The 27,785-nt window shown below is 36.5% G+C and overlaps 1 protein-coding gene across 2 annotated transcripts; it reads left to right on the top strand.

Moving 5' to 3' along the window:
* The first annotated feature begins 3,627 nt into the window (after window positions 1–3,627).
* Window positions 3,628–27,545, top strand: LOC140781897 (guanine nucleotide exchange factor SPIKE 1). Of its 2 annotated transcripts, none has more exons than XM_073128183.1 (31): window positions 3,628–3,924; window positions 5,422–5,511; window positions 5,885–6,047; window positions 6,143–6,267; window positions 6,578–6,690; window positions 6,831–6,886; window positions 6,999–7,096; window positions 7,266–7,403; window positions 7,691–8,005; window positions 8,869–9,162; window positions 10,152–10,319; window positions 10,408–10,599; window positions 10,673–10,716; window positions 11,622–11,691; window positions 11,870–12,031; window positions 12,839–12,946; window positions 13,148–13,185; window positions 14,833–14,977; window positions 16,085–16,211; window positions 18,908–19,101; window positions 19,954–20,084; window positions 20,434–20,509; window positions 20,650–20,760; window positions 21,767–21,949; window positions 22,272–22,415; window positions 23,461–23,634; window positions 23,714–24,061; window positions 24,143–24,475; window positions 25,679–25,864; window positions 25,939–26,913; window positions 27,043–27,545. In XM_073128183.1, the coding sequence occupies exons 1-31, from the start codon at window positions 3,922–3,924 to the stop codon at window positions 27,295–27,297; spliced, it is 5,559 nt and encodes a 1,852-aa protein (XP_072984284.1). In that variant the 5' UTR covers window positions 3,628–3,921; the 3' UTR covers window positions 27,298–27,545. The 2 variants fall into 2 exon arrangements, with proteins under 2 accessions (XP_072984284.1, XP_072984283.1); XM_073128182.1 differs by having other exon boundaries at window positions 10,405–10,599.
* The last annotated feature ends 240 nt before the right edge of the window (window positions 27,546–27,785 follow it).

Genomic DNA, 27,785 nt, shown 5'->3' with positions numbered 1-27,785 from the left:
TTGGCGGAGTTTGTCGTCTAGTGGAGGCCATTTGGGACATAGGCGTCATTTTACGAAGGTTATAACGGAGTTAACAAATGGGGTTCGTGGTTATCGTTAGTCCCCTCGTATGGCAAGGGAAAGACGAAACGAGTAATATGTGACGCCACCGATAAGCGTCATTTGCCAGCTGTCCGGACACGTGTCGATCTGGATGTCTATGGCCGATATGGAGTAGAACTGATACCTGTGGTTTCGTCCTGGCCGTTGGACTAGTCCTGAACACACTTCACCCCGTCGGATGGAGGGATAATTTCCGCCGGCGGAGAGATCTAGACCGTCTGATTGATGGAGTTAATACGCATTAGACGGTCAGAAGTTGAGCGCGACACTCAACTTGAAATTTGGAGTGTTTCCACTGGTTAGCAAAAAGATGGAGGTGGACTCTTTGGGCTTCGACCAAATTGACCCTCTTCTAAATTTTATTTACCAAAATAAATAATTCCATAAATATAACATTTTTAAAAAAAATTATTTTTATTATAGTTGTCAGTACGTAACATGCTGAGTAAATTTTGTGTAAGACGTTGAAAGAAAAAAATTAATAAATTTAATATTTCACTAACAACTACATTAAATTATACTATTTAGTTATTCAGATTTGGAGCGATGGTCTATTTCAGTAAATAAAATCTGTGAGAGGGCTAATTTGTTCTCCAAATAAAGACTGCGCTATTCCACGTCCTCCAATTTTATTCTCCCCCCTCCTATTCTACTTTATTCCTCCCCTTTCACCTCCACTTTCCTCCAATTTAGCACGTGAGCGTGGATTAATTCAAATATTCAATAACCCATGGTGGGTTACTCCTACTTTAACGTGTTGAGTTGTTCCAGCTCGACGTGGACAGATGGCAAGTGATGATTCGTGGTATGATATATTTGGCGTACGTGACCGCACGAGTGCAGCCACGGTTCAGAAGTCTCATTCTCCCGCCAAACTTAGTATCTATCGTCCTAACCCCCTCCGTAGACCAAGGCTTATCGCCATTAAAAAGCATCTTAGTGTTAACTTAGGTGTCTAAACGAGAGAGGTTGCGATGCCCCAAGTGGTCCCCTGAGCTGCTAATTTGGTGCAGGGTTGGGTTTAATGGAATGATTATCTTAGCACTACAAGTTAGATTAGTGGTTTTCATTAGCTTGGCTACTGTGACAAGTTACATGCAAGCTCACAACGCTATAAATGGAAGGGGCGCTATCAAAACAACGACATGCATTGCATCTATGGCTGTGATGAAGCCTTCTAGCAAAGGTGTCATCCTCTTCTCCACATATATTCTATTTAAAGTAAGCTCGGGGTGTCCTCGTTTCATTCGCGTTTGAAATTCTCGTGATAGGCGTTGATCCACCTTGGCATGGAGGAATAGGATCCGCCGTGGATGCTCGCGCGGCGTGGCGATCATGCTGACGGCGACGATGACGACCATTCTGAGATGGACTTCTATCAGATTTCCCCATCATGAAAAAGTTGATGATCACGTCAAAAATAACTTCGTATTTAATTCATTATTCTCTCCATTTTCCTTATCTTAGCTATCAACCCTTATCTCTAGCGGCTTGACTTGTTCAGTTGCTTCGTAGATAGGCATTTCCTGGAGTTACGGAGATGGCCTGGCATGGAGGAACCCCAAAGCTTGTGGTCATTTGGGTCAAGTTCATGGACTGGAATTGCTGGGTCAAAGGTCAAACATGGTACAAGACTACAAGAGATCTATGGGGATGAATGAGAATGTTCAAATAGTCCCTTAGATTTCTAGCACTGATTAGTCCAAAGAGTATCCAATCCATTTTGCCGGCGCATGATGCCCTAGCTTGCAGGCATATCCCATCGAACGATATCCAATTAAGTTCCTTCTCATGCCCTTGGTCTAGCAGATGAAGAGGAATAAAAGAAATAACAGCGCATTATACACGTAGCAAACTATCCTTCTGCCATCTTATGAGATCCAAGAGAACATTTATTGCTAACAAGTCTTGTGGTCGAAAATTACATAGAACTGGAAAGATGATATGCTCCACTTACATATAAAGGAACATAGTATCTTTTATATATATACTCGGATCTACTATTCAAACAAATGAGATATTTAGTGATCCTTATCCGTTCTTTACCTCGCCTAGTTCTGCAAGCAACTCATGAGAGGGAAAGAACTTGGAAGACTGGAATACTTGGTTACCTTCCAAAGTTAGTGCACTTAGACATCTGATGGAAGACTGGATTCAGATGGCCAAACTCTATTCGCCGCGTGGAATCGATTGGGACTCCAACAGTAGCTTTCCTCATAGTTTGGAACAAAATATTTTCGATGTTTAGATATTTCCGGCCATAACATTATTATGGGAAGTTTTCGAAATACTGAAAATCATTTAAATCTTTTTTAAATTTGTCATCCTTTTAGTTAAATTTAATTAATCCCAGATGTAGGTTAGCAAAATATCATATTGCCCTTGTATTAATTAGTCATAATATTTTTTAAAGCTATATATTGTTACCAGTATCATAGTATCATAGTACAAGAAAAATAGTTATGATATTTTATAAATTTTAATGATAATTATGTAAAAAGATATTATTATTTGCTGCATGGCTTCATGGGTGCTTGGAAGTTGAAATTACGCAACCCATCATGCGCATGGCGGCTAATAATGCCTGTGATCATCTCGAGCAGTAGGTATAAATGACACAAGGAGTAAAACAGACATCAAATTAACTTTTTCTAACTAACAACTAATCCTCCATTTAATATTAATACAATAATCTCCATATCATTTCATCCATTGTACGCAACCGTTACCGAATCACGTGCAACACACGTGCATACCAACTCGGGCAAAAAAAAACCATGTACAATTTTTAATTAGCTGCCGCACGATTTCCAAGGCTCTCTCTCTCCTCCTCACTCTTTTCGAAAACTGACACCCAGATAAGTCTCCGGCAAGATTCTCTGGGAAACCCGCCTTCCGGTTCGAACCGGGCTTTGTTTACGTCCTTCCAGCTCCGGTTCGAAAACCCGAACCGGTATGTATCCCCACGACATCGAACCGCCTGTTATAGCACGAGAGCACAGAAGCGAAACGGTACCTTTTTCTTTCACATGAGCATGGGCCCACGGGAGGCCAGAGAAGGATTTCCTACACTTACCACATAACTGCACAAAAAGCTATTAATAAAAAGAAAATGTAGAGTGTGTTTTTTTTTTAAAATAAATTTCTAAAATAATTATTCTGTTATAATACGCTCTTTTTCTCATTTATTTCTAATTTTTCTTTTCAACTTTGGTAGTTAATTGGGCCCACTTTTAATCTGAGAAAGATTAGAGGCACAAATGAGATGTGGTAAACTAACTATAGCCAGTAAGTTGTGTAGTTATTTGGAAGTAATTGAGTAGACACAGCTGTATCCAGGTTGGTGGGGGGGTGGTTTTTTTGCTGGGGTTTGAAGGGATTAAGCGGAGTGGGGGACAGAAGCACTCTCTTACTTTGGGTACAAGTATAAATTATTTAAATTATGGCTTTCGCACTGTACTCCTCCTACTTGTACCCATTAAAATTATCGTTTTAAATATACTTCTCTAGGTGGATAAAGAATTTCTTTTTATTCTTCTTTTTTTTTTTCCCCCTATCTCCTCTTACCTGCTTCTCTCCTCCTCACTACCAAACCCTCCACCTCCAAGAAGCAGCGGAGGGAAAGAGAGAGATTAGGGAGGAGAGAGAGAGGGAGCAGTGGCCTCGCGTTTCGTTGTCTCCATTCTTGGCTTCGAGAGGGATCCGGAAATCCTAGGGTTTCCGTATTTGGTAAGGTTATTGATCTTGGATCTGGTGGAGTTGATGCCATAGGGAGATCTTGAGCTCCGCGAAGCTTCTTTTCGCCCTCGCTTGATCACAATGGTACGGTTCCTGTTCATCTTTGATGCTCGTGTCTTCCTTTAGTTGGGTTTGTACTTGGCTCTGAGCTTCGGAGTGTGGCAAGATTCGATCTAGATGTAGGAATTGCGCTGATTTTTTGCTGTTTTCCTTTCTTTCTTTAATCCGTTGGTGATGATTGTATAGCGGTTAGTGCGTTTTCTTTGCCCAGGAGGGCAATGTAGGGTTCCGTTTGATGTTCTTGATGCTGGAGTTGGTATAGAGTAGTGGAGCGGCTTTACTTTATTGAAATGTTGGGTTCCTTGTATTTATTAAACAACTCGTAATACTTCGTTTCCCTCTGTTATTACTTATTACTGTGGTTTGATCAATTATGTACCGTTTTCAATCTTGAATTTATTCTTATCTTACAGCGAATCACAATTACTTTTCTTCTGTAGCAAAGAAGAGGCCATGAATTGAACCTTCAGGCTTTCTCCTTCCTTTTTAATAAGCATCAAATAGAATATATAAAAGTAGAGATGAAAAAGAAGAATTTGAGTACCATCTAGAACAATGACATCTCTTTAGTTTCGAAGTATACATGTGTTTACAATGTGAATACTAAGAGATAGATACTGGGACTTTGGCCATATATATTCTTGGTTGGACATGAAATTTGTGGGTCATGAAGGCTATTCATATATGCCTTCTCTAGATCTTGTGCATTATCTGATCACATGCTCTAAAGTCTAAACAATACTTATAGGATGGTCTAATATCTCGAAGGAAACTTTTGCAATTTATTTGGTTAGCTTCAATATTTTGCCATAAACTCACTCATCCAAGCTAATGTTATGCTATTTGGCTATTTCCTATAGGTAATTAACCACCTGTTACTCCTGCATTTGCAAATCTCTTATGTTGGAGCTTCCTATAGTTTTATTGCCTAGAAGGTCAAGTATTAGGTCTTTTGCCATGTGCCTCTCACACTTACTATGTACTCTTAAACAACAACAACTAATGAAAATGCCTAGAAAATCAACTACTAGATCATTTGCCTTTAAAAACTACTTATATGGGCACAGTAATTTAGTGCGGGAAGCAACCACCGCTATTCAGGACCTTTGGAGCTCCGTACTGAAAGCAATAATTGCTTCTCAATATACTGTTGCCTGTTGCTTTGAAATAACTTTTTGTGGTCAACATATTTGAAAGTGCAGATATCTTCATCTTTGGCAACTATGCTCTATACCTGACTACATTTCATAATTACACCAAAATGATAGCTTCTAGCATGTCATTTGACCACACTGTCGTAATAAGCTTCTAGCATGTTATTTGACCACACTATTGTAATAAGGTGATATTAGTGGACTGCTAGCTATTATCATCAGAAGTCTTGTATACTAAATTATTTTGCTTAATTGTGCACATTTTCTTCCTAAAATTTGGTTATGCTTGTGGATTTTGGTTGGCTATGTTACTTTTAAGCTTGTAATGATATGATGGAAGCCACAAGTCACTTAAATTACATTCCAGGCTATGGAAGAATGCGCATCATCAGAAGGGCATCGATTTAGAAGAATACCTCGCCAATTATGCTCTGCTAGTTTGGAACTCGACCCATTGGTATGATTCCTCATTAAACAAGAATGCTCTGTGTAGGTGATGTGTTTGTGATAATCTTTCCTCCATAAACTGCTTTTTTTGTTCTGTTGCTTTTGCACTGTGAAGTAATATGACCAAGAATCCTAGCTTGATTTGCTCTAGGCTTTCTCTTCTGTTATCTCTAAGTGTTCAAGCCAATACATTGTTGTGTAATAAATTTAAACTGGGTCTAACACCATTGGAATTAAAAACCTGATCTTAACACAGTCATGATGTTGGTGAAATATTTTATTTCTTGTAAGCAGAAGCTATCAAGCAGCTTTTACATGACAGAAGAGCATTTTAAATTCTCTTAATAGTCGCTCATGTTCGTGGTGTCTCCTTATGCTCTCAGTTGAATGAAAATTTGGAGCAATGGCCACATCTAAATGAGTTGGTTCAGTGTTACAAGGCTGACTGGTTGAAGGATGAAGGTAAATATGGGCATTACGAGAATGTTGCAGCAACAAACTTTCAAAACCAAATTTTTGAAGGGCCAGATACCGATATAGAAACAGGTGATGATTGGATGCCACTGTGCTACCAGCCATCCTTTTTTCCTTTTTGATATAATGTTGACTCATATGCTTTGATCTAATGTACTTGGCCACAGAAATGCGTCTTGCCAATGTAAGGCATTCCAAGAATGAGGATGCTACTGAAGATCATATTCCTAGTACCTCTGGAAGGCAGGCTTCTGATAATGGACTATATGTTCCATCTAAAGTTCTAAATATGGTACCTACTAAAACTTCTACTTTAAATCTAATGCCACATTGTAGATGCTTTTGCATAACCATCTTGCAAGTTTGTGTCTTCATGCATGCATAGACAGCCTAGAGGAAATGACGTATTGCAATTATATTAGTACAAGTGCTATGCATCTTCAATTTACTTGAGTTGTTTCATGGCATCTTTTGAACAATATTTTATAGTTTCCTAAAACGTTCTTTTTTTCTTGTTTCACAACCAGTACGATTGAGATACGCTGATCTTTGTTCATTCTCTATTGCACTTTCTTTAATATAACATTGTCATGCTTTTCCAGCACTATGGGGAGTCCTCATTGCCTGCATATGAGCCAGCATTTGACTGGGAAAACGAGAGGTCTTCGATTTTTGGACAAAGGATGCCTGAAACTTTTACAGCACAATATAGCAGGTTCTAAAACACCTTAAGTTTTGCACTTTTTATCAGAACTATCAGAGTCTTATTCATTAGTGATTTTCACAGCTTCTTGCTTCTTAGCTAATTTGCTATTTGACCTTCCTGTTATTGCTAACTCCTTCTCATGGATTCAGCGGATTGAAGATAACTGTCAAGGTATTATCTTTGTCGTTTCAAGCTGGATTAGTTGGTAAGTAATATCAAAGAATTTATCTTATTTATGATGCATATATGTTTCCTAATTGTCTCTTCATGTTTTTTGGTAGTTAATGCTCTAACGGTTTGACATGTACCTTGTCCAGAGCCCTTTTCTGGTACAATTTGCTTGTATAATAGGGAGAGGAGAGAAAAATTGTCAGAGGACTTCTATTTTCGTGTTCTGCCATCAGAATTACAGGATGTAAGATGCATCTACCATTATTTGTTCTTTGATATATCTTTCCAATGATGTAAATCATCCAAGAAAATAAAAATAATTACAGCCTTTTGCTCGTTTTCATCTTTGCTCTTGCTTTCTTTCCTTCTTTAAGGCAAACTGATTTATGTTTCCATTTTTTTTACTTTGATAGGTTACTGTTTCTTCAGAACGCCGGGGTATTTTATCCTTGGATACTCCTTCATCATCAGTTTGCCTTCTCATTCAGCTGGAAAAGCCTGCTACAGAAGAAGGAGGAGTTACTCCATCTGTTTATTCTCGCAAGGAGCCTGTAATTTACCTTATGTTTCCTCAGCATTTTATATTTCTGTGTGCATTCCTCTCAGAAAGTCATATTGCAGTGTGACTGGAGGACTTTCTTGTTCTAATTCTCAACTCTTTAGGCATTTCAAGTTTCATTATTTTCCAGTCAATGCATATGCCCCTCAATAATCCAACATCCTGCATCATTCCAAATTTATGATTCCGATAATGAATTTCCTTTGTTTTCAGTCATTATGATTTCCGCATTGTTTATAAAAGTTCCATCTAATTATTGTTTTTTTTTTTACATTGTAGGTACACTTGACAGAACGAGAAAAACAAAAGCTGCAAGTGTGGTCTCGAATTATGCCCTATAGAGAGTCATTTGCTTGGGCTATCATTCCACTTTTTGAAAATAACAATGCTACAGTGGCCGGTGGTGCTGCCTCTCCTAGTAGCCCCCTAGCATCTAGTGTATCTGGCTCAAGCTCCCAGGACAGTTTTGGTGAGCCTAATTCCAAATCTACTTTGGATGGCAAGCTGGCCCATTATTCAAGTGGAAGCTCAGTAATTGTAGAGATTTCAAACTTGAATAAAGTCAAAGAAAGCTATACAGAGGATTCACTTCAGGTGACTGAAATTCCTGCTTAACTATTTTTCTTAACTTGCCAACCATTTGCAACTAGAATTAAAAAGCATCAGATAAATGGGCTGCACTGCTGCAGGATCATGTCTAAGGAGAAACTTTGTGCATTGAGATCTAAAATGTTCTGGTAGTTAATGACTGGCAAGTCAAGAGATAACTAAAACCAATGTCATCCTTCTAAATACAACTCTAATATATATCCAACTATCAATCATTTTACTTTATTGTAACCTTTTTGGTTGTGCTATCAGATCTTAACTGTTCAAAATTACTTGCTATTAACTGGTATCCTATAATGATCATAGTTGTATAACAGTAAATATTGGTCTAGTCCTTTAGATGTCCTTTGATCCAAATAGCATGTTTAACCAATTCCAAAGTACAGAACTTTTGGCTTTCTTCTGAAGAACTATTGTTCGTACATGATCACATTTTAATTTCAGAAAACCACCTAAGCTTTGCACTATCACCATTTGCCTATATGTAGTGCTTCTATTATGGAACAACTTTTTAAGGTAGCAATTTGCCTTGTTTGATATTCTTCATTACATTCGGAACCTCTATTTCTATTCTTCTATTGACTATGTGCCCATAAGTTTCATATGAGTGTCCAATCTAAAATTTTCCTTGCTACGGAGAATCCCAATGAATTTCTTATGTCCTTTTTGATGCTGTTGAGGTAGAAGTTTTCTGAACGTAGTAGTAACATGTAATTAAAGGGATACAATTAAAATTTGAAAACTTTCTTATACCTGGAGGATGGCAGACTTTGTTTGATGTTACCATTTCTTTGTTTTTGAATTTGGTTATCACAATGTTTTGATCCTTTGTATCTTTACTTCCTAAGGATCCAAAACGGAAGGTACACAAACCTGTGAAAGGTGTACTGAGATTGGAGGTTGAAAAGCTTCATGCAGCACATACTGATGCAGACAACATTTCTGAAGGGGGAAGTGTTATCAATGATTTAAATGATGCTGGAGATCGTTTTTCCGAACCCAGCTATGTAAAACACCATGGCAATGGTGTTGAGGGTCCTCGGAATGGTAATTTGAAGTACAGTTCCATTGATCGGAGGGAACTGCACAAGAATGGCCCAAATTTAACTGCAGAGAATCATTCTGATTACAATTGTGATGATGTAAGTACACATGACTAATAAATTAATAATCCTTTCTTACCTTTTGATTTTGATGTTATCTTCGACTAGAGGTAAGCGGTAACACTTGCTATATGCCGCTTAAGAATAACTTTTTCAATAAGTTTTATGTGGCAATACTTGTTGATGCGAATGCAACAGTTTTTTTTTTTTTTAAATTACAATCATCTGCTAGTTTGCTATTGTTTTCTTGTAAGCTTAGCTTTGTACCAAATTGTGATGCCATATTAGCATATGTTATTTTGTCCAAGGACTTCATGAAGACTATGTAGGTCCATTTAGAAAGAAAGCAGCAGAAAATCTAACAGTATTTGAAAAATTGAAATGCCATTTCCAAAATGTAAGCATCATGCAATTTAGACAACTTCTAAGATGTAGAGAACTTTTAAATTAAGCTTGTGAACCATTAAAAAAACACTATCAGAATTGAATATTTTATTTAGGTTTATGGATAATGGAATAAATTCGAACCATAACATTGTTTCAGTTGCCAAGTTTGGGGTTGACAAATTTTGACCGTGACCTATGTACCAGTTTTAACTGCATGAGCGAATTGGGCTACTATAAGATACTTAGAGGATTGGGTTGGGTTGGATAAGGCCAATCTATTAAAGATTGGGTCCTGCTTGATTTTATTTCTTACATGTTATGTCAGTTGAATCATAGTAGGCACGCCTGTTATATATTTACAATTTGCATCTCCTCTCTATTCCGTCTCTCTCCGGACATCATCACACGTTCCTTAACACTACCTAGCTATTTTTTCTTCTACCTGCCTGCTCTTTTGACTTGTGACAGTGAGCTTCCGTTTGCTTAATCTTAAGGAGTTTATAATTTTTGAATGACTGGCATGCATTAGCTTACACCTCAAAGAGCAATAGTATGAATTATGAAAATTCACTTCTATAATCTATTTGCCTTTTTTTTCTCAAATTCTCAATAGTATGGATTGGTGACTTTGGAAATTGCAGTTTCAAGCTTTTGATTTCCGCACGATGACTCGAAGTGAGCCATTTTCACAACTTTTTCATTGCCTTTATGTGTACCCCTTGACCGTTAGCTTGAGCCGCAAAAGAAACTTATTTATACGGGTGGAACTAAGAAAGGATGATGTTGATGCTCGTAAGCAGCCATTAGAGGTGTGTCTCTGACATGGCATAAACATTTTTAGTTGAAGTGCTATCTTATGTTTTCTTAACCTGATATATTGCTTCTTTCTTGAAGCAGGCCCTTCATCCAAGAGACCCAGGTACATTGCTTCAAAAATGGGCTCATACGCAAATTGCCATTGGTGCTAGAACAGCCTGCTACCATGATGAGATTAAAGTCTGTCTTCCTGTTCTTTTGACACCCCAGCACCATCTTCTGTTCACCTTTTTTCATGTTGACCTCCAAATGAGACTTGAAGCTCCGAAGCCTGTATGTCTAAAACTCGATAATCATTATATGCATAGTTATTTGCTGATATATTGACACCATGCTCTTTTTGCAGGTAATTTTAGGATATGCTGTACTTCCGTTGTCCAATCACATTCAGTACGTATTGCCATATTATCTGAAGTATCCCTTTCTTTTTCTTCTTGCATACCTCATATTGAACTTGAATTTACGAATGTGACCTGCTGGGTTTTTTCTATTTAGTTTCAAAGAAACTATGCTGAAGTTCGTCTTTTGCATTTCTTTTTTTAAAGGAAGTAAATAGCTGGCGTTTATAGTGAGATCAACATACCATTAAAGGTGATTGAGAGTAGGATTGTGTAGATGGACCTTGCTGCACCCGACTGTTGACATCCACATACATACATGCTCATGCACATGTGTCTTATTGATAGATCCATATGTGCGTGTGCGTATTGCTATCTATATCTGTGTCACTTTGTTTATATGTTTGATATTTTTTAAGAGGATCAAGACCTTAAATCTCAAATTAAACCCATTCAAAATGTATCTAACCCAAGATCCACACCTTTGAAAATTATGTGGTACAAATTGGAGTTCATGGACAATAGTAGTCGTGTATCATATTTTCTCACACGAACCATTTTGTTTGTCAATGTGATGATTATTGTTAAATTTGCAGCTTCGACCAAAAGTTTACCGAACTACTTTTTGATTAATTAATGAATTTCAAGGCGTCATGTAGTATAGGGAGTAATACAGCAGTTTTTTTTTATATTGCTCGAGTTCTTTTCTTATGTCAACATTGAGTTGAATGTTGCTGTTAGTTTCTGCTATATGATATAGATATAAATATGCCAACCTTTTCTGCTGACATAAGTGGGCACTGACATTTTAAATGTTGTTTCAAGTTTTCGTATGTTTTTACATAATGAATTTCTTGGTTCATTTTTTTTTTTCGTAAGTTACTTGCAACAGTTTGTCTGATGAAGTGGTATTGAGTTTAATAAACAGTGAGGTGCACAATTCATGTGCTTTTACAGGCTGCAGTCTGATGTATCTCTACCAATTCTGAGGGAGCTGGTTCCACATTATCTTCAGGACAGTGGGAAGGTACACTATCATCTGTTATTTTATTCTTTTTGGTTAACACACCAGTTAACATATATATAATATATGAAATCCCTTGTTTTCATATATTTCTATGCACAATTATTTTGTTGCCATGATGGAATTTGATAGATGAAATTTGGTAAATCCATAATAAGTATGAAATTTACTTATCTTGCAGGAGAGGTTGGATTATCTGGAGGATGGGAAACATGTCTTCAAATTACGTTTAAGGCTATGCTCTTCGTTGTTTCCAGTCAATGAACGAATAAGGGATTTTTTTCTAGAGTATGATCGTCATACCCTCCGTACAAGCCCTCCTTGGGGTTCTGAACTTCTTGAGGTACTACTTTTTGTTGACGATCAATTTTTCTGAGGTCTCTGGTACTAATAGCTGCATTTATGTTTTACAATTGTAGTTTAAGTGAATATTATGTTACCAAATATAGCTTACATTCTGTTTGTTATTTGTTTAAGATCCTCGGTGTTGATTTTGTTTTGAGAATACCCATGAGTTTCTGAAGTGATTTGCAATCTGTTTGCAAGTTTCTTCTTCTGTAGCATTCTAAATGAACTTTGTTTTGTTGCTATCTAGAGTCTAAATAGTGATATCACATTTAGACTACGAAGTTGCTATTTTCTACTTTGACAGGTAACATTATTGTCCGCCTCATCATCATATTTGCTTGCCCCATTTATGTTTTTTGATCTATCCAACATTTTGACTGTAAAACATTGCCTTTTAACCTTAACTACAAAATCTTGGTGAGTGTATTTGCTGACCTATTTGGACAAGTTCTTTATTTTCAGTGAGCTGTGTTACTTTTGTCTACCTTCAGTTTAAATGTTAATCTCTTGGTAAGATAAAGAAACTTCTTTGCATTGTTTTAAGCACTGAATTCATCTTTTGTTTGTTTCTTGTTGGCCTGTGCTTAATAAACTTGAATGATATCTAAATCCTAAGAAAACCTAATTTCAAAATTTATGCTAAAATTTGCCCCTTTTTAAGCCATAATTGATTACTACTATTTCTCCAAGACATTTTTTTTCTTTTATGGAAATGAAATATTGTTATGGCTGTTTCCTTCAATCTTCCCACTTACTGGAAATTTTGTGGTTTTACTGACAATAGAAGAGACTAATATTGCAGGCCATCAACAGTTTAAAGAATGTTGAATCAACTGTCCTGTTACAATTTCTTCAACCCATCCTCAATATGCTTCTTCACCTTATTGGAGATGGCGGTGAAACCCTTCAGGTTTTGTTGTTAGCTGAGTCTTTAGTTCCATAGAAGCTTTGTTGAAGTTCTAGTTTTTAACTGTTGAAATCTAAACCTTTCACGGTTATAGACGTTAGCATGTCTTCCTGAATTGTTCATTTCTAGTTGATTATACTTGATCCCGTCGTTTTTCTTCTTCTTGTTATCTGGCTATGTATTATCTTCAGTATCACCTCGCAGGTTGCAGCTTTTCGAGCTATGGTCAATATTTTAACCCGGTATGTTCTCAGATTTCACTACTTGCCTTTACTGGATGTTTTTCTCTGTATGAATGGAGCAGCTGGCCGACCATATTTGTCTTAACTATGATTCTTATTTATATTTCAAGATAGCACGATGCGTAACCATTTTATGCTTTCTATATGGGTCAAAAAAGCAAAAGAAGAACAGGAGATGGAGAAACAGTAGCATATCTTCTAAATAACCTTAAATTGGAAAGAAATATTAATTATTCTTAGAAACTGTACATAAATCCATTTGACTTGTTATTTCATGACTGATATTCTTTAGAAAGACATTAGGTAAAATATTCACCGGCCATCAATTGAATAGTGGAAGGTTTATGGTCATTGTATGTATACTCATAAACTTATATGTGGCACTGGAAGTTGGGTATGAATATATGGAAATGTTAAACTGTTTCATGTTCTGTGTTGCATTATCTGGAAAATTGATGCCAAACTAAGAATTTTCTGTTTCACAAGTATTTAAGGTCCTATATTCTAGCACATGCAGCTTTTATTTTATTTGTAATTGTCTATGATACATTGTGCTATACTAAAGTGAAGCCCTTAGTATTGCACATCAAGAGAGCTATATTTTTCATTGAAGTATCTACTAGCAAGGTGCTAGTCTACACATCTTGTGCCGGTTCGCCGGCGCAAAAATGAGCCTTTCATATGATACAGAGAGGGGAGAGAGAGCGAGAGGAAGGGAGGGAGAAACCCCTCCCCTGTGCCATCTCTCTCTCTGCCTATTTGTCTGTCATGTGTCCCATCCTCCGCCACCAACCATTCTTTGCGTCTTCCTCTTTTAGTGACAACACACTAGCATTGGTGGCACATCGTGTGCTGCACAGTATGTCTTGTTCAAGCAGCTTGCACTATGGGGTCGTACCATGATATTTTAAACCTTGTCTTCTAGTATTTCTATAATTCTATTTTCCTTTGAACTAGCTGGATTTGGTTCCACTTTAGAACCTCAATCCTAGGTTACCGCAAGGCTGGAAGCTTCAATCTGTTATGATCAGTTCAAGTATCTAACAGCTGGTATTCTTTGAACTTGTAATTCTTTCCTTTGGTTTTCAGTCTGGTCTTTATTGTACCGTCCCTATGTAGCGATAAACATCTATATTAACCTAACCACAGTATATATTTTGCGAGATGAAGATTTCGTTCCTTTGTCTTGCAAATTTGCCCTTGTTTGCAATAAATGTTACTATAATCCATGTTGTCACTTTTTCTGATAGTTTCTGATTCATTGCTTTTAGGATTTTAACATCACTAATAACCAAAGGTAGGTGATATTGTTTAGCTAGTTTAATTATATGATAGAAGGGAATGCTAAAGGAATACTGCCAAAGTAATATAGCTTAAGAAAGTGCAAGTTGAAAACAATATTGAGTTTGAAAAAATAAGTGTCTATAGTGTTGATACTTAATTACTTATCCTTAACAATCAAAGATTGTAGTTCTCTGTGTAGTCCAACATGTGCTTCTTAACTGCAATATCCATACAATCACATGATCTTTTTTATTTCTCTTTTCAAAACCACCTTTTTATTTTGGTGGTTGTTTAATTACAATCTAACTGTTATGCAGAAGATGGCCTTTGTATCTTATTTCTTCATGCTTTTGTTTCCTATAGGGTGCAACAGGAGTCAACTGATGGTGCTGAAAGAAATAGGTTTCTTGTTAACTATGTTGATTATGCTTTCGATGACTTTGGTGGTCGTCAAGCACCGGTCTATCCTGGTTTATCTACTGTTTGGGGTAGCCTGGCTCGGAGTAAGGTAAATTTAACTATGTTTTCTTCAGTACAAGCTTGTATGAAATTTCTTTGCAGGCACCAATGCTGCTTGTCTTTAGGCTATGGAACAGATCTATTGTTTCTACCATTTGTCAAAATGGAACTCTTTCATATCGCTAATAGTAATAGTAAGAATCTTTTGTAATACTGTTATACTAATAGTAAGAATCTTTTGTAACTATTGCTTGTTGCACAAAAGTTACCTTACAGTTATGGTGCTGAATCCACACAAGCTGGCATGTCTTGGAATTCGACCTGCATTGGTTGATACAGTCGATGCAGGGAATTTTAATAATCATATTGATTAAAAATCTTTGAGGATTGCGATGTGGGATAAAGATCCAAATGACCTGGGTTTAATAGAAATGATCAACATGTTTATCAGATAAACAAATTGAACTTTAAGCAAGCGAAAGCTCCCGTTGGCTACCAACCAGCTTATTTCTTGGACTGCAGTTTAAAAGAGGATGTATCCCAAAAGTTTTTGATTGAAACTTGTATCGGATTTCTTAAATGTTTAATTAACCAAGTAACTTTGAAGTAAATAACTTACTAGGAGCTGACAAAAGAATATAAATGTCGATGCTCGTTGCACGTCAAAGATTGGCGAAGATCACTGTAATAGTTACATGGATGATTATGTGCCAAAACTTTTAAGAGTAGATATTTAAATCTTCAATTTTGATTTAGCTGCTGGGGCTTGTCACTGCAGTTGGTACCTTTCCTCTCCTTTTTAGGGTTATTGTCTTTGTTTCCTGCAGATGTTGAGGGAATTGATATTTACACTGAGTTGCTTCTCTTAGATATTTTCACTCTAGTGTCCTTGTGCTGTTCACCAGCAATGCTTCTGCTAATCACCTAATGGTGTGATCTGTGCTGCTTCACCTGAGGTGGTTACATTAATTGCTGACTTAGCCATATTTGGAACAATGCAGTCAATATGAGTGCTTAGATATTCATGCTAATTTAATAATTATATAATTTGAGAAAATTTTGTTCCTATATATAATAGATAACAAGTAAATTGTTGGAAACAAATCTAACTGCACGGTAACATATTAAGGTTGCATTGTTTTTTTTTTCTTTTCAGGCTAAAGGCTATCGTGTCGGGCCAGTTTATGACGATGTGTTGGCGATGGCTTGGTTCTTTCTGGAGCTTATTGTGAAGTCAATGGCATTGGAGCAACGTCATCTTTTCTACCCTAATCTTCCATTTGGTAAAATTAACTTTGCAGAGCTACCTCTTTCAAATTTTTTCTATCGTAGGGCAGATATAGCTTGAGTGTCATGTATAACCTTAATCACGAGGAAATATCGTAATGCTTATATCAACTTCCATTTTAATAAATCATCAGCTTTTCCTATTTGAATTAGCTTACAATGTATTGCTTTTTAATCCTGATTCATTTGCTACCCTCCATTTCATATCCGCTGAAGTTCTTGTACTGCATTTACAACCTAGAAAAGTAGATTTTGTTCAAGCACATCCCTAAAACCTCGTCTTTCATAGACATTCTAGTGTGGGCATATAATTTGAATTTGGCATCTTGCTTCAGCCACCAAATTGAAACCTATTAACTATGAACCCAAGTTATCTCATCTCTAACTCGGATGCTTCTTACTTCAGCTTTTGACTTCTTACTATGAACCCGAGCTATCTTATATTGCTTCAGTGCTGTCCTTTTATTCTCAAAATATTTTTATGTTAACGAGTCTGTTACGGAGTGCATTGAATATTCTTGTATATGGGCATAATATTTTAAGTTTTATAAGAGTCCTCTTAATCACATTTAGGGGGTATCTCTGTGGTTGTTTCTGCACAAGTTTCTCTTGATTTGTACATTTATGAATTCAAGTTAACTTAATTGATTCTGTTTGAAGAATCCACCTTATAGCATGTTTCATGTTGAGACATCTGAAATTAAATTTTGACTATAAGTATCAACTCAAACAATTATAACAATACTTTATATTAGCTAAAGTATAAGTTTTAGGAGCAAAAGGGCCACACTACAGAGAAGTTAAGAAATATAAGCCCTTTCATTAATATCTTTGAGCTTATGCTGCGTAAGGATTGCTCAATTCTGGAACCGAACCTTTTGGATGATGTCCAGTGATTTATGGCTCTTAACTAGGGATTCTGGAAGATATTTCTTCGCTAAATTGAGCTTGCATTACTGCTGCACACCTTTTTGTTTAGGATGTTTTAGCAGTGAATTTAAGATTGACTTGGAAGATGCGAAAGTAGTATGGATTTTTGTTTTTTTTTCATTCTTCTGTTTTTTTTTTGGGATACATGTGTGTAAATTCGGAGTGTAATTTTGTCATTTTTTGTGGTAGTAAGAGTTGGCTCTTGTATCAAAGAGGTCATGAGTTCAACGTCTTGGATGCAACCTCTTCAAAAATATAGGTAAGGTCATGTAAATCTTCCCTCCCCAGGCCCTGCATGACAGATGCCTCCTGCACCCTTTATGTGGTGTCTAAGTTGACTTTTTTGTGGCATTTGATGTGAGCTAAACTCGCTATTGTACTTTAGATATGCCATTACTCGATCATGTCAAAGCTGACTTCTATCGTGAATATGTTTTACTGTGTCAAAAGTATTACTAGTGTAGTTTGATATTAATTTGGTTTTGGCTTCAACCAAAGGTGTAGAAGACATTCATGTCTACCTAAAGTGCTTAATCTGTAACATCTTATTGTTAACTGATAACTACGACATATACCAAACTTGCATATCTCATTGCAACTTGTGGCAGCTATTCAATGGAGGAAAAATATGTCCACATTGTGGAATATGATGCCTTCAATGGAGGAATATCCACATTATTCATTAGAGATTTCGGTTACACTCATATGTCGCTTGTGTTATGCCTTTTTTATGCTCTTATGCAACTCCTTTTGTCATGTTTATCGTGTTCATGCTTTTGGGGGAATAGTCCTCTCACCTCAGTGAGTGTTTAGTAAGATGAGCAACTGTTGCACATTATATATATTAAATTAAATCCTTGCATTTAACTTTAATGTGATGTTGTGTACTATCAGGTTAACATAGTATTAATGAAGGCATCTATACAACTAGAAGCATTGATCAAGATGGCCTAGGTTAGACAAAGCTGCATGAAGGGTCGTTACGTCTTATTGTGCCTTGTAACATTGTGGGCCAGCTGTTAAATTTTTTTTAGGCCTTGGAATTAATTGGTTAGGAATGCAGTGGATTTTCTGAGGAACAATAACTCAAATTTTCTCATCAGGATATTGACATGATTCTCATCTTCTTATACTGTAATTGAAGTCATGAAACATGTGTTGAGCAGCACTTGAATTGGTGGAATATGTATGCTAATTGACAAAAAAGCCTAAGCAACCACGAAGATTCTTAAGACAAATGGAATGACTTCATTGTGGCCTGTTGGAATCTATAATTTATGAGTATATTCTTTACGTACAATGACACTGTATGTTTATCTATTATCTAATATATGGTTACTTAATATCATGTTTGTGAAACTTGTACACACATACTACTTTATATGAAGGTGGGAGGGAAGCCTGCAGTCATTACTCCATTAAGCGGCAGTTTTTGTACTCATCATAGTCAGGAACTCTTGATATATTGCTTGAACCCTACTTGTCACAAGTTCATTAATTTCTGATGGTAATCTGTTATATACTTCTTTTCTTTCTAACTAGCTTTCACATTTTAGATGTATCATATGTATGTCATCGTTATGAAGATATCAGCATTGTTTTCTCGTACTTCAAGGTCCTCAAAAATCAGAATATCTCCTTATTTACCTTACATTAGTACATTTAAGTTTTACTATCAGTTCATTAGCGGATATGTTTTTGAATTCTGCTTGTAGCGAATACTCTCTGCATTTACATGCTGAGTAATGTTCGTTTCCTATAGGCGAGGACGTCCCGCCATTGCAGTTAAAGGAAGGTGTATTTCGATGTATTATTCAGCTCTTTGATTGCCTTCTGACCGAGGTTCACGAACGTTGCAAGAAGGGTTTAAGTTTGGCAAAGCGTCTAAATAGTAGTCTTGCTTTCTTTTGTTATGACTTATTATCGATCATTGAGCCTCGGCAAGTATTTGAGCTGGTATGACAGTTCACCTTATAGTTCCTTGATTTGAAAATTAATTTTATAATATGTCTACATACAGTTAAGCATTGTAATGTGTTTATATAGTCTATGGATTTATATTTATATGATTGCACAAACTATATGATGCTTGACAAAATTTTCTGACAAGGAATGATTCTATGCTCGTCAAGGGTCTATCTTTTAAGGTCAAGATTCGTTCATTTTCTGAGGCAACTCTTCTCATCATCATTCTGTTTGGTGCTAATCAGAGCTAGCAATATTTTTCCTCTTTTTTCTTATTTGATGGTTTGATTGTCGATTGGTAATCATTGGTTAAAGTGCAGTAATATGTGGTAGTAGGAGTCTATGCTTGAATTATATAGATAATCAATGGAAGGTGCTTCAGCAATAAGTTCAGACTCTTCGAATCAGCTGTGATACATCATATACAATGCTTGTTGCTTCTAATTGAACAAATTTACTATGTGAAGTATTCCTTAAAGTCTATTTGTGATAAACTGAAGCGCTCTCACCGCCGATCACCTGGATAACTTCTTGACATGACCTCTCAGCATTATGGACAATGAAAATGCATTTGTGCTCAATCCTGCCATCTCTGCATAGCAAGTGGTCCTTTCTAGTTTCTACCTTAAAATGCCCATTTGACTGTAATTGATGTATACGTTTTCTTTTCTTTCCAGATTTCCTTTATTAGTTTGCATCTATCCTCTTATAGCTAAGCCTGTTTAATTGTGACTATTAGTCAGGTTTGCCATGATTAATGCAGTATATTTAACTGTCAAAGCAATCTTGTCTTTTATGTGCCTAAATGTGAAATGCACATAAATCATAATTGATGTGTTGCAGGTTTCATTATACATGGACAAGTTTGCTGGAGTTTGTCAATCAGTTCTGCATGACTGCAAGCTTACCTTTTTGCAGATAATATGTGATCATGATCTTTTTGTGGAAATGCCTGGAAGAGATCCTTCAGATAGGTAATTAGTACTCCCGACTGTGCTTCCATTTAAACATGGCATGTGGGCAATATGTTTAGAGAAATATGTAAATGGATCACCCATACCTAATAATGCATATCCAAATTATACACCCATCCTCCTCTATGTGCTTGCTGATGTAAATGACTTCTTTAAAGTTTAAATGTCCTTGTGGTCCAACAATTTGAAATTATCTGGCTAATTCTTTTGTGATGCAGATATCTATTTCAACTTTAAGAAACCGAATAGTTTTTTATGGGCTGTTTACTATCTGACACCTCTTCACCATTGATCTTCACATTTTAAAGAGCTACATGATTATTGTGCTAATTCTTCCTGTATTGTACAGAAATTACCTTTCATCGGTTCTAATTCAGGAGATATTTCTCACCTTGGACCATGATGATTTATCACAACGTGCAAAAGTAAGTCTTTTTTGCTGGCCAAACTCATTTCATCTTGATTGTTTTGGTGCTTCTTGTGGTTGCAATCGTATGTCACCTTGTTTTGTCTCTTGCATTTTTAAGTTTCGAACTTCACGAATATTCTGTATCTTGGCATGTAGGCAGCTCGTATATTGGTGGCACTAATGTGCAAGCATGAATTTGACTCTCGATACCAAAAACGCGAGGATAAGTTATATATTGCGCAGCTGTATTTTCCCCTTATTGGACAGGTAAAGATAGATCGTCTTAGTTCTTTTTGCTCTGTCCTGCAAACATTTCATTTCTAGCCAAAATTTATCTTGTGGTAGTTTAGATGTTCTTCATATTTTTCCTTTTTTTACCTGACTGTAACAATTTGAGAAATTTAGTTTGTGATTCTGTATTTTTTGAGAGAGAAGCCTAGTTTTGTTGTTGGTGTATGCTACTTTTGATTTGAAGAAATAACACAGGAGGAAACTTTAGAAGTTATCAGGACGTCCTTGACTCTTCATAGTGGGACTGGCTGAAATACTACGGTGGACGGGGATTTTTGTGTACCCGACCCTATCCGAACCATTTTTCTCACTTCTTTTTGTTTGTCATTCTCAAGCTAAAAGGAATATAACTATTTTGATTTGGAACATAAGTATTTAGGAGTTGAGGATTCATCTTTATCTCTTCATATTTCTCACTTATGTTTGATGGTGGCAGTTGATGTGGTGCAATCTTAAACTGTGAACTTGGGCTTTTATTGGCACTGCTTCTAGCACAAAACAAATGGCCATTTTCCATCGAATTGCAACTCTGGAAACTCTTTTATGGAAATCGTGTCTGGTTTGACTTTGGAAGTTTCAGCAGATGTTAGCAGCATTAGTTTTTCATGGCTTAAGACAAATAAAATGCTATATACATATTTGTAATATTAGAACAGGAGCAAAGAATATCCTGTGGATTATAGATAATTTTAAGATATACTTACAGATTAAATTGTTGTGTTTATGTATGTCAAACCAGAAATCTTCTTAGTATTTTTTAAGTTCTTTAAAGACCTGAACCTTTTTGACACATTGTTGAGTAGGAACTGTAGTTTGTTTTTAATTGAGTACTCTTTGTATTTATAATTCACTATTGGAATAAGTTCAGTATGAAGTGGCTGTAACCAATATTAAATTATTGTGCTTATGTAGCAACTGTGTTATTTCTCTGTACTTGTTGCCATATGCTGTTCTCTCCAAGAGGTATCTTCTTTCATTGCAGATACTAGATGAGATGCCTGTATTCTACAACTTAAATGCAGTTGAAAAACGTGAAGTCTTAGTTGTCATTCTGCAAATCGTAAGAAACTTGGATGATGCATCCCTTGTCAAAGCATGGCAACAAAGCATTGCTCGAACAAGATTGTTTTTCAAACTCCTTGAAGAATGTCTTCTACATTTTGAGGTGTGTAGTCAAACAATATACATCAATTGATTCATTATAGATAATTAACAGTGTATGCACTAACAGCTCTATCTGTGCACAATCTTTGTCTATATATCTTGGTGGGCATGCATTAGTGTGTTGTAGAACTTTTTTGGAGTAAAATCTGCAAGTCAAGAATTCACTTCCATCTGAAGTTGCTTCCTTGATTCTGCAATAATATTTCACCCTCTTTCTTTTAATTCCTCTATTTTTAAAATAACATCTATTGGTTCTATTGTTGGAGTGGGGCTTGCTCTCTGTGGTTATTATTATTGCTCAATCTGTCGATAATGTGTTACAGCACAAAAAGCCTACAGATAGCTTGCTGATGGGATGTAGTTCAAGGAGTCCTGATGGTGAAGGACCTGTTTCTCCAAAATACTCTGATCGTCTTTCCCCAGCAATCCACACATATTTGTCAGAGGCATCACGTCAAGAAGTTAGAGTATGCTTTACTTTATTCAGTTATTAATACGTATTTCATTCTGTGCTTGAACAATATTATAGGCCCATGCATTATTGTTTTACTCGGTTCTCGTTCTGTTCGTGTTACCTAGGCTGCTCGCTTGCACGCAAACTTCACTATGTTGAGCAGTTGTAAGAAATAAAAGAGTAAAATAAGACAAAGTACTCAAAATAGGTTTTTCATGTTTATAAATCATATAAAATAGAAAGTTTTCAGTTGATAAAATTGTAACCCAGTAAGGATAAATTGCAAGTGGGGATATGCAAATGCTACGATTTTTTTCATGTAAGGATAAAATAAGCCAAAGTACTCAAAATTGGTTTTTCATGTTTATAAATCATATAAAATAGAAAGTTTTCTGTTGATAAAATTGTAACCCAGTAAGGATAAATTGCAAGTGGGGATATGCAAATGCTATGATTTTTTTCATGTAAGGATAAAATAAGCCAAAGTACTCAAAATTGGTTTTTCATGTTTATAAATCATATAAAATATAAAGTTTTCTGTTGATAAAATTGTAACCCAGTATGGATAAATTGCAAGTAGGGATATGCAAATGCTACGATTTTTTTAAGATAAGCACGATCTTTTGCATATCGGTACTGGTTTGATATACCCATCTAATATTTTGATATTATGATAGTTTGATGAACATATATGTAAGTATATTATTTTTAGTACTTTTTTGGTGGTATATTAGTATATACATACATACATATATATATATATATATATACATACAGACAGTGATTTAGCCTTGCATATCATTATTCTTTAGAAATATGCCATTTTGGCCCATCAGTATCCACTTTCTGTGTACATGCTTGACAGGCTGTCATGCTATTCAGAATGATTTTACTGTTTATGTTTTTGTATGTGAGTCCTTAGGCCTCTTAGTTTTAGGAGGTGTTATATTCTCAATTATTCAACAAGAACAACAATACTAAAAGCAATTGTGTAATCTTCTTGGTAATGCTGAATTTGTCATTGGATCTCTAAACACTATCATTAATATCTAATGCAGCCCCAAGGAACACCAGAAAATGGATACCTGTGGCACAAAGTTAGTCCTCAGCTAAGCTCCCCTAATCAGCCATATTCTTTGAGGGAAGCTCTTCAACAGGCACAATCTTCTAGAATTGGAGCTACAACCAGGGCATTAAGGGAATCTCTACACCCCATTTTAAGGCAAAAATTGGTATGTTTTATAAGGTGATTTAATTATATCTTTGTAAGGTGTTACTCATTGAACTGCTTGACAATGCATCTGTCTTCAGGAACTCTGGGAAGAGAATCTCAGTACTGCTGTCAGCCTTCAGGTTTTAGAGATGACTGAAAAGTTTTCAGTTGCTGCTGCATCTCATACTATTGCTACTGATTATGCAAAGCTAGATTGTATAACATCAATCTTGACGGGTCTCTTTTCTCGTAGCCAACCATTGGCCTTCTGGAAAGTATTATTTCCAGTTATATACAATATATTTAATCTTCATGGTTCGGTACTGATGGCCAGAGAGAATGATCGCTTCTTAAAGCAAGTTGCTTTTCATCTTTTACGGCTTGCTGTTTTTCGAAATGATTCCATTCGGAGAAGGGCTGTTATTGGCTTGCAGATACTTGTTAGGGTAAGCCACTTCCATTGTCAAGACATTCTTTTTCATGTGCATGAAATACAATTCTGATGCAGATCTTCTCCTCGTTTTCAGAATTCATTTTACTATTTTATGCACACAACACGGCTGAGGGTCATGCTGACAATTACCTTGTCAGAGTTGATGTCTGATGTACAAGTAACTCAAATGAAATCTGATGGATCTCTTGAAGAGAGTGGCGAAGCTAAGCGTCTTAGACGATCCTTGGAAGAAATGGCAGATGAAGATAGGAGTGAAGAACTTGTAAAAGAATGTGGACTTTCTGGAAATGCACTTGAGGCAATTCCTGAAGGTTCAATAGATAATAGTTGGTCCTGGTCAGAAGTCAAACATTTATCTGAAGGTCTTCTTCAGGCACTTGATGCAGGCCTTGAACACGCCCTATTGGTAAGCCATGTTTTATGATTTTAAAAGTCATGGACTCCTAATATACTACAAAATTATATTCTGTTGTTTGTAAGTTTGTCAAATGTCCTCAACCAACAGTTGAACATTTAGGGGTTTGCTTTAACCTCTTGAAATCCAAGGATTTGGCATATAATAGGTTAACAATATGAAAATCTTAAAATTCCCAAGGGCCTTACTTTTCTTTTTCCTGTTTCCTTTCGAAGCCATGTTTACATCTGCTGCAGAATATGGTGCTGATACAATGGATAGCTGATTCATTTCAATGCTAGATTAAAAATGCTAATTTTCTGACCCAGGTTTACATGTTTGATATATTCAATACAATTATTACAGTTATTTTAGCTCCTTGTGTATGACTTTATTTGTGTATTTTTATAACCTTTGAAATGGATCTTTACATCTCACAAGTCAGAAGCTGTATTTTATAAGTGAACCAAAAGGATTTAGATCCTGCCTTCTGATTTGATCAAGGAAGAACATATATATATATATATGTGCCATGGGATCTAATTCAGCCATGTTTTGTGGTTTGTCTAACTCCAATATGTTTCTAATAGAAAACTCTCCTTACATGCCCTTGCACATACAAGAAACATCCATAGTGATCTAAAGGACTTGGATTAAAGAAGCTAAAGCTCAAAGGCTAATAGACATAGGCTGACATCCATTCATCAAAGACTGTTCCCTTTCTCCTTAAACTAGCATATACACAGTTATGTCTGTGATGAGACAATATAACATAAAAGTGTACTTATAGGATGACAACATGTTGGAGCAACTCGTTGAAGATCCTTTTTTATGAAAAGAACACGTCTTTCAGTTTACATTGTGCACCTTTTCCTTCAATTTATTTAGGTTCAAATTAAACTTTTTGCTGGATAAGCTCTATGGATTAATTTAGTGTAATTCTTGTATGTAATAATTCTGTTCGTATAATTTTTATTTGCATATAGAATCGGTGCATCCTTGTGTGTATGGGTGTGGTTGTGTTTCTGAACTCGGTCGCCAGTAATGGATGTATGTTACTTTGTTTGCATGATGTATCAGTAATATGATATATTGTTAAGAAATTGGCTGTAGTCCTTTCGGTTCATGTCCAACTTGAATATTTTACCAATGCTACATATTACATGTTCTTGTTATTCAGACTTTGACACATATAAAATCAATTGTACTGTGCAGGCTTCTCTAGTGACTGTGGATAGATATGCAGCTGCAGAGAGTTTTTATAAATTAGCAATGGCTTATGCATCTGTTCCAGATCTTCATATAATGTGGTTGCTGCATTTGTGTGATGCACATCAGGAGATGCAGTCTTGGGCTGAAGCTGCTCAATGTGCAGTTGCCGTAGCTGGTGTAATCATGCAGGTGATTCTCATGACCCTTGTAACTTGTTTTCATGGCATCTTATCTCACAGCGAGTTATTGTGCCACTCTGATAGGCCCTTGTTGGAAGAAATGATGCTGTCTGGACCAGAGAACATGTAGCTTCTTTACGGAAGATTTGCCCCATTGTCAGCGGTGACGTTACGGCTGAGGCATCTGCAGCAGAGGTTGAAGGATATGGTGCATCAAAACTTACAGTGGACTCTGCTGTTAAGTACCTTCAGCTTGCAAACAAGCTCTTCTCACAAGCCGAGCTCCATCATTTTTGTGCCAACATTCTGGAATTCATTATTCCAGTTTACAAAAGCAGACGGTCATATGGGCAGCTAGCTAAGTGCCACACTTCCCTCACAAACATCTATGAATCAATTCTTGAACAGGAGTCTAGCCCAATACCGTTCATTGATGCTACATACTATCGAGTTGGATTTTACGGTGATCGGTTTGGAAAGTTAGATAGGAAAGAGTATGTGTATAGGGAGCCACGTGATGTGCGTCTGGGTGACATAATGGAAAAACTGAGTCACATATATGAGTCCAGAATGGGAGGCAGTCACACACTTCACATTATACCTGATTCTAGGCAAGTAAATGCAGAGGAGTTACAGCCTGGCGTATGCTATCTGCAAATTACAGCTGTAGATCCTGTTATGGAGGATGAAGACTTGGGTAGTCGGAGGGAAAGAATTTTCTCTTTATCTACTGGAACTGTGCGTGCTCGTGTCTTTGATCGTTTTTTATTTGATACTCCCTTTACCAAAAATGGGAAGACCCAGGGTGGCTTGGAAGATCAGTGGAAGAGACGTACAGTGCTCCAAACTGAGGGCTCATTTCCTGCTCTGGTGAATCGGCTTTTAGTTGTTAAATCTGAATCATTAGAGTTTTCTCCAGTGGAAAATGCAATTGGAATGATTGAAACCAGGACAGCTGCATTGAGAAATGAGCTTGAAGAACCTCGAAGTTCAGATGGTGATCAACTCCCAAGGCTTCAAAGTCTACAAAGAATTCTCCAAGGCAGTGTGGCAGTGCAGGTAAGATAAATCTGCCTCACTGGTGTTCATGCAGATTGTTAAGCTTATAACTCATGTACCTACCCCTTTCTTTCTTTATTTTCTCATCATGTTATAAATCTCACAAACTAGTTATACCTTATGATGCAGGTAAACAGTGGTGTCTTAAGCATATGCACCGCATTTTTATCAGGTGAGCCTGCGACCAGGCTCCGGTCGCAGGAGCTTCAGCAACTGATTGCTGCATTGCTTGAATTCATGGCTGTTTGCAAACGTGCAATACGCGTACATTTTAGATTGATAGGTGAAGAAGATCAAGATTTCCACACTCAGCTTGTCAATGGCTTTCAGTCCCTTACAGCTGAGCTTTCTCATTACATTCCTGCCATACTTTCGGAGCTCTGATAGTGTTTTTGAGTCGTGACATGTTAATATGATGCCATTCTTTTTAACTCGATTTCTACGGCTTTGTTCATAGTCCAGTCAAATGTTTAGTTGTATATTTTGTTACATCTCGTGCATCTAGACAACACTAGCCTGGGCCTTTTTCAGTAGCTTCAGTTTTTTTGGGTCTTCTTGAGGTTTTATTCTGTAAAATGTGTAAAATCCGGTTCTCCAGGGAAAGGTTAATTCAATGTAACATAAATTGGTCCTGTCCCATTCCACCTTTGAATATCTAGTACCGGTTCCTTCTGCCTGAAGTCGATAGAAACGAATCAAATGCAGCAGCTACTCGACCTGGAAACGATGAACAGCGCTCATATCCCTTCTTCCCGAGGTTTTGATACGCCCAGGGTAAAAGGGGTCGACTGCCAACTTACGAAAATTGTTCCAATTTATGAAACGGTTTCTCCTCTGAATATAATAAAATAAATATAGCGAAACTAAATACC

This window comes from Typha latifolia, chromosome 2 (assembly GCF_019914945.1).
Source record: "Typha latifolia isolate L0001 chromosome 2, TyphaL0001v2, whole genome shotgun sequence".
Lineage (NCBI taxonomy): Eukaryota > Viridiplantae > Streptophyta > Magnoliopsida > Poales > Typhaceae > Typha > Typha latifolia.
This window is presented reverse-complemented; position numbering and strand designations above follow the sequence as displayed.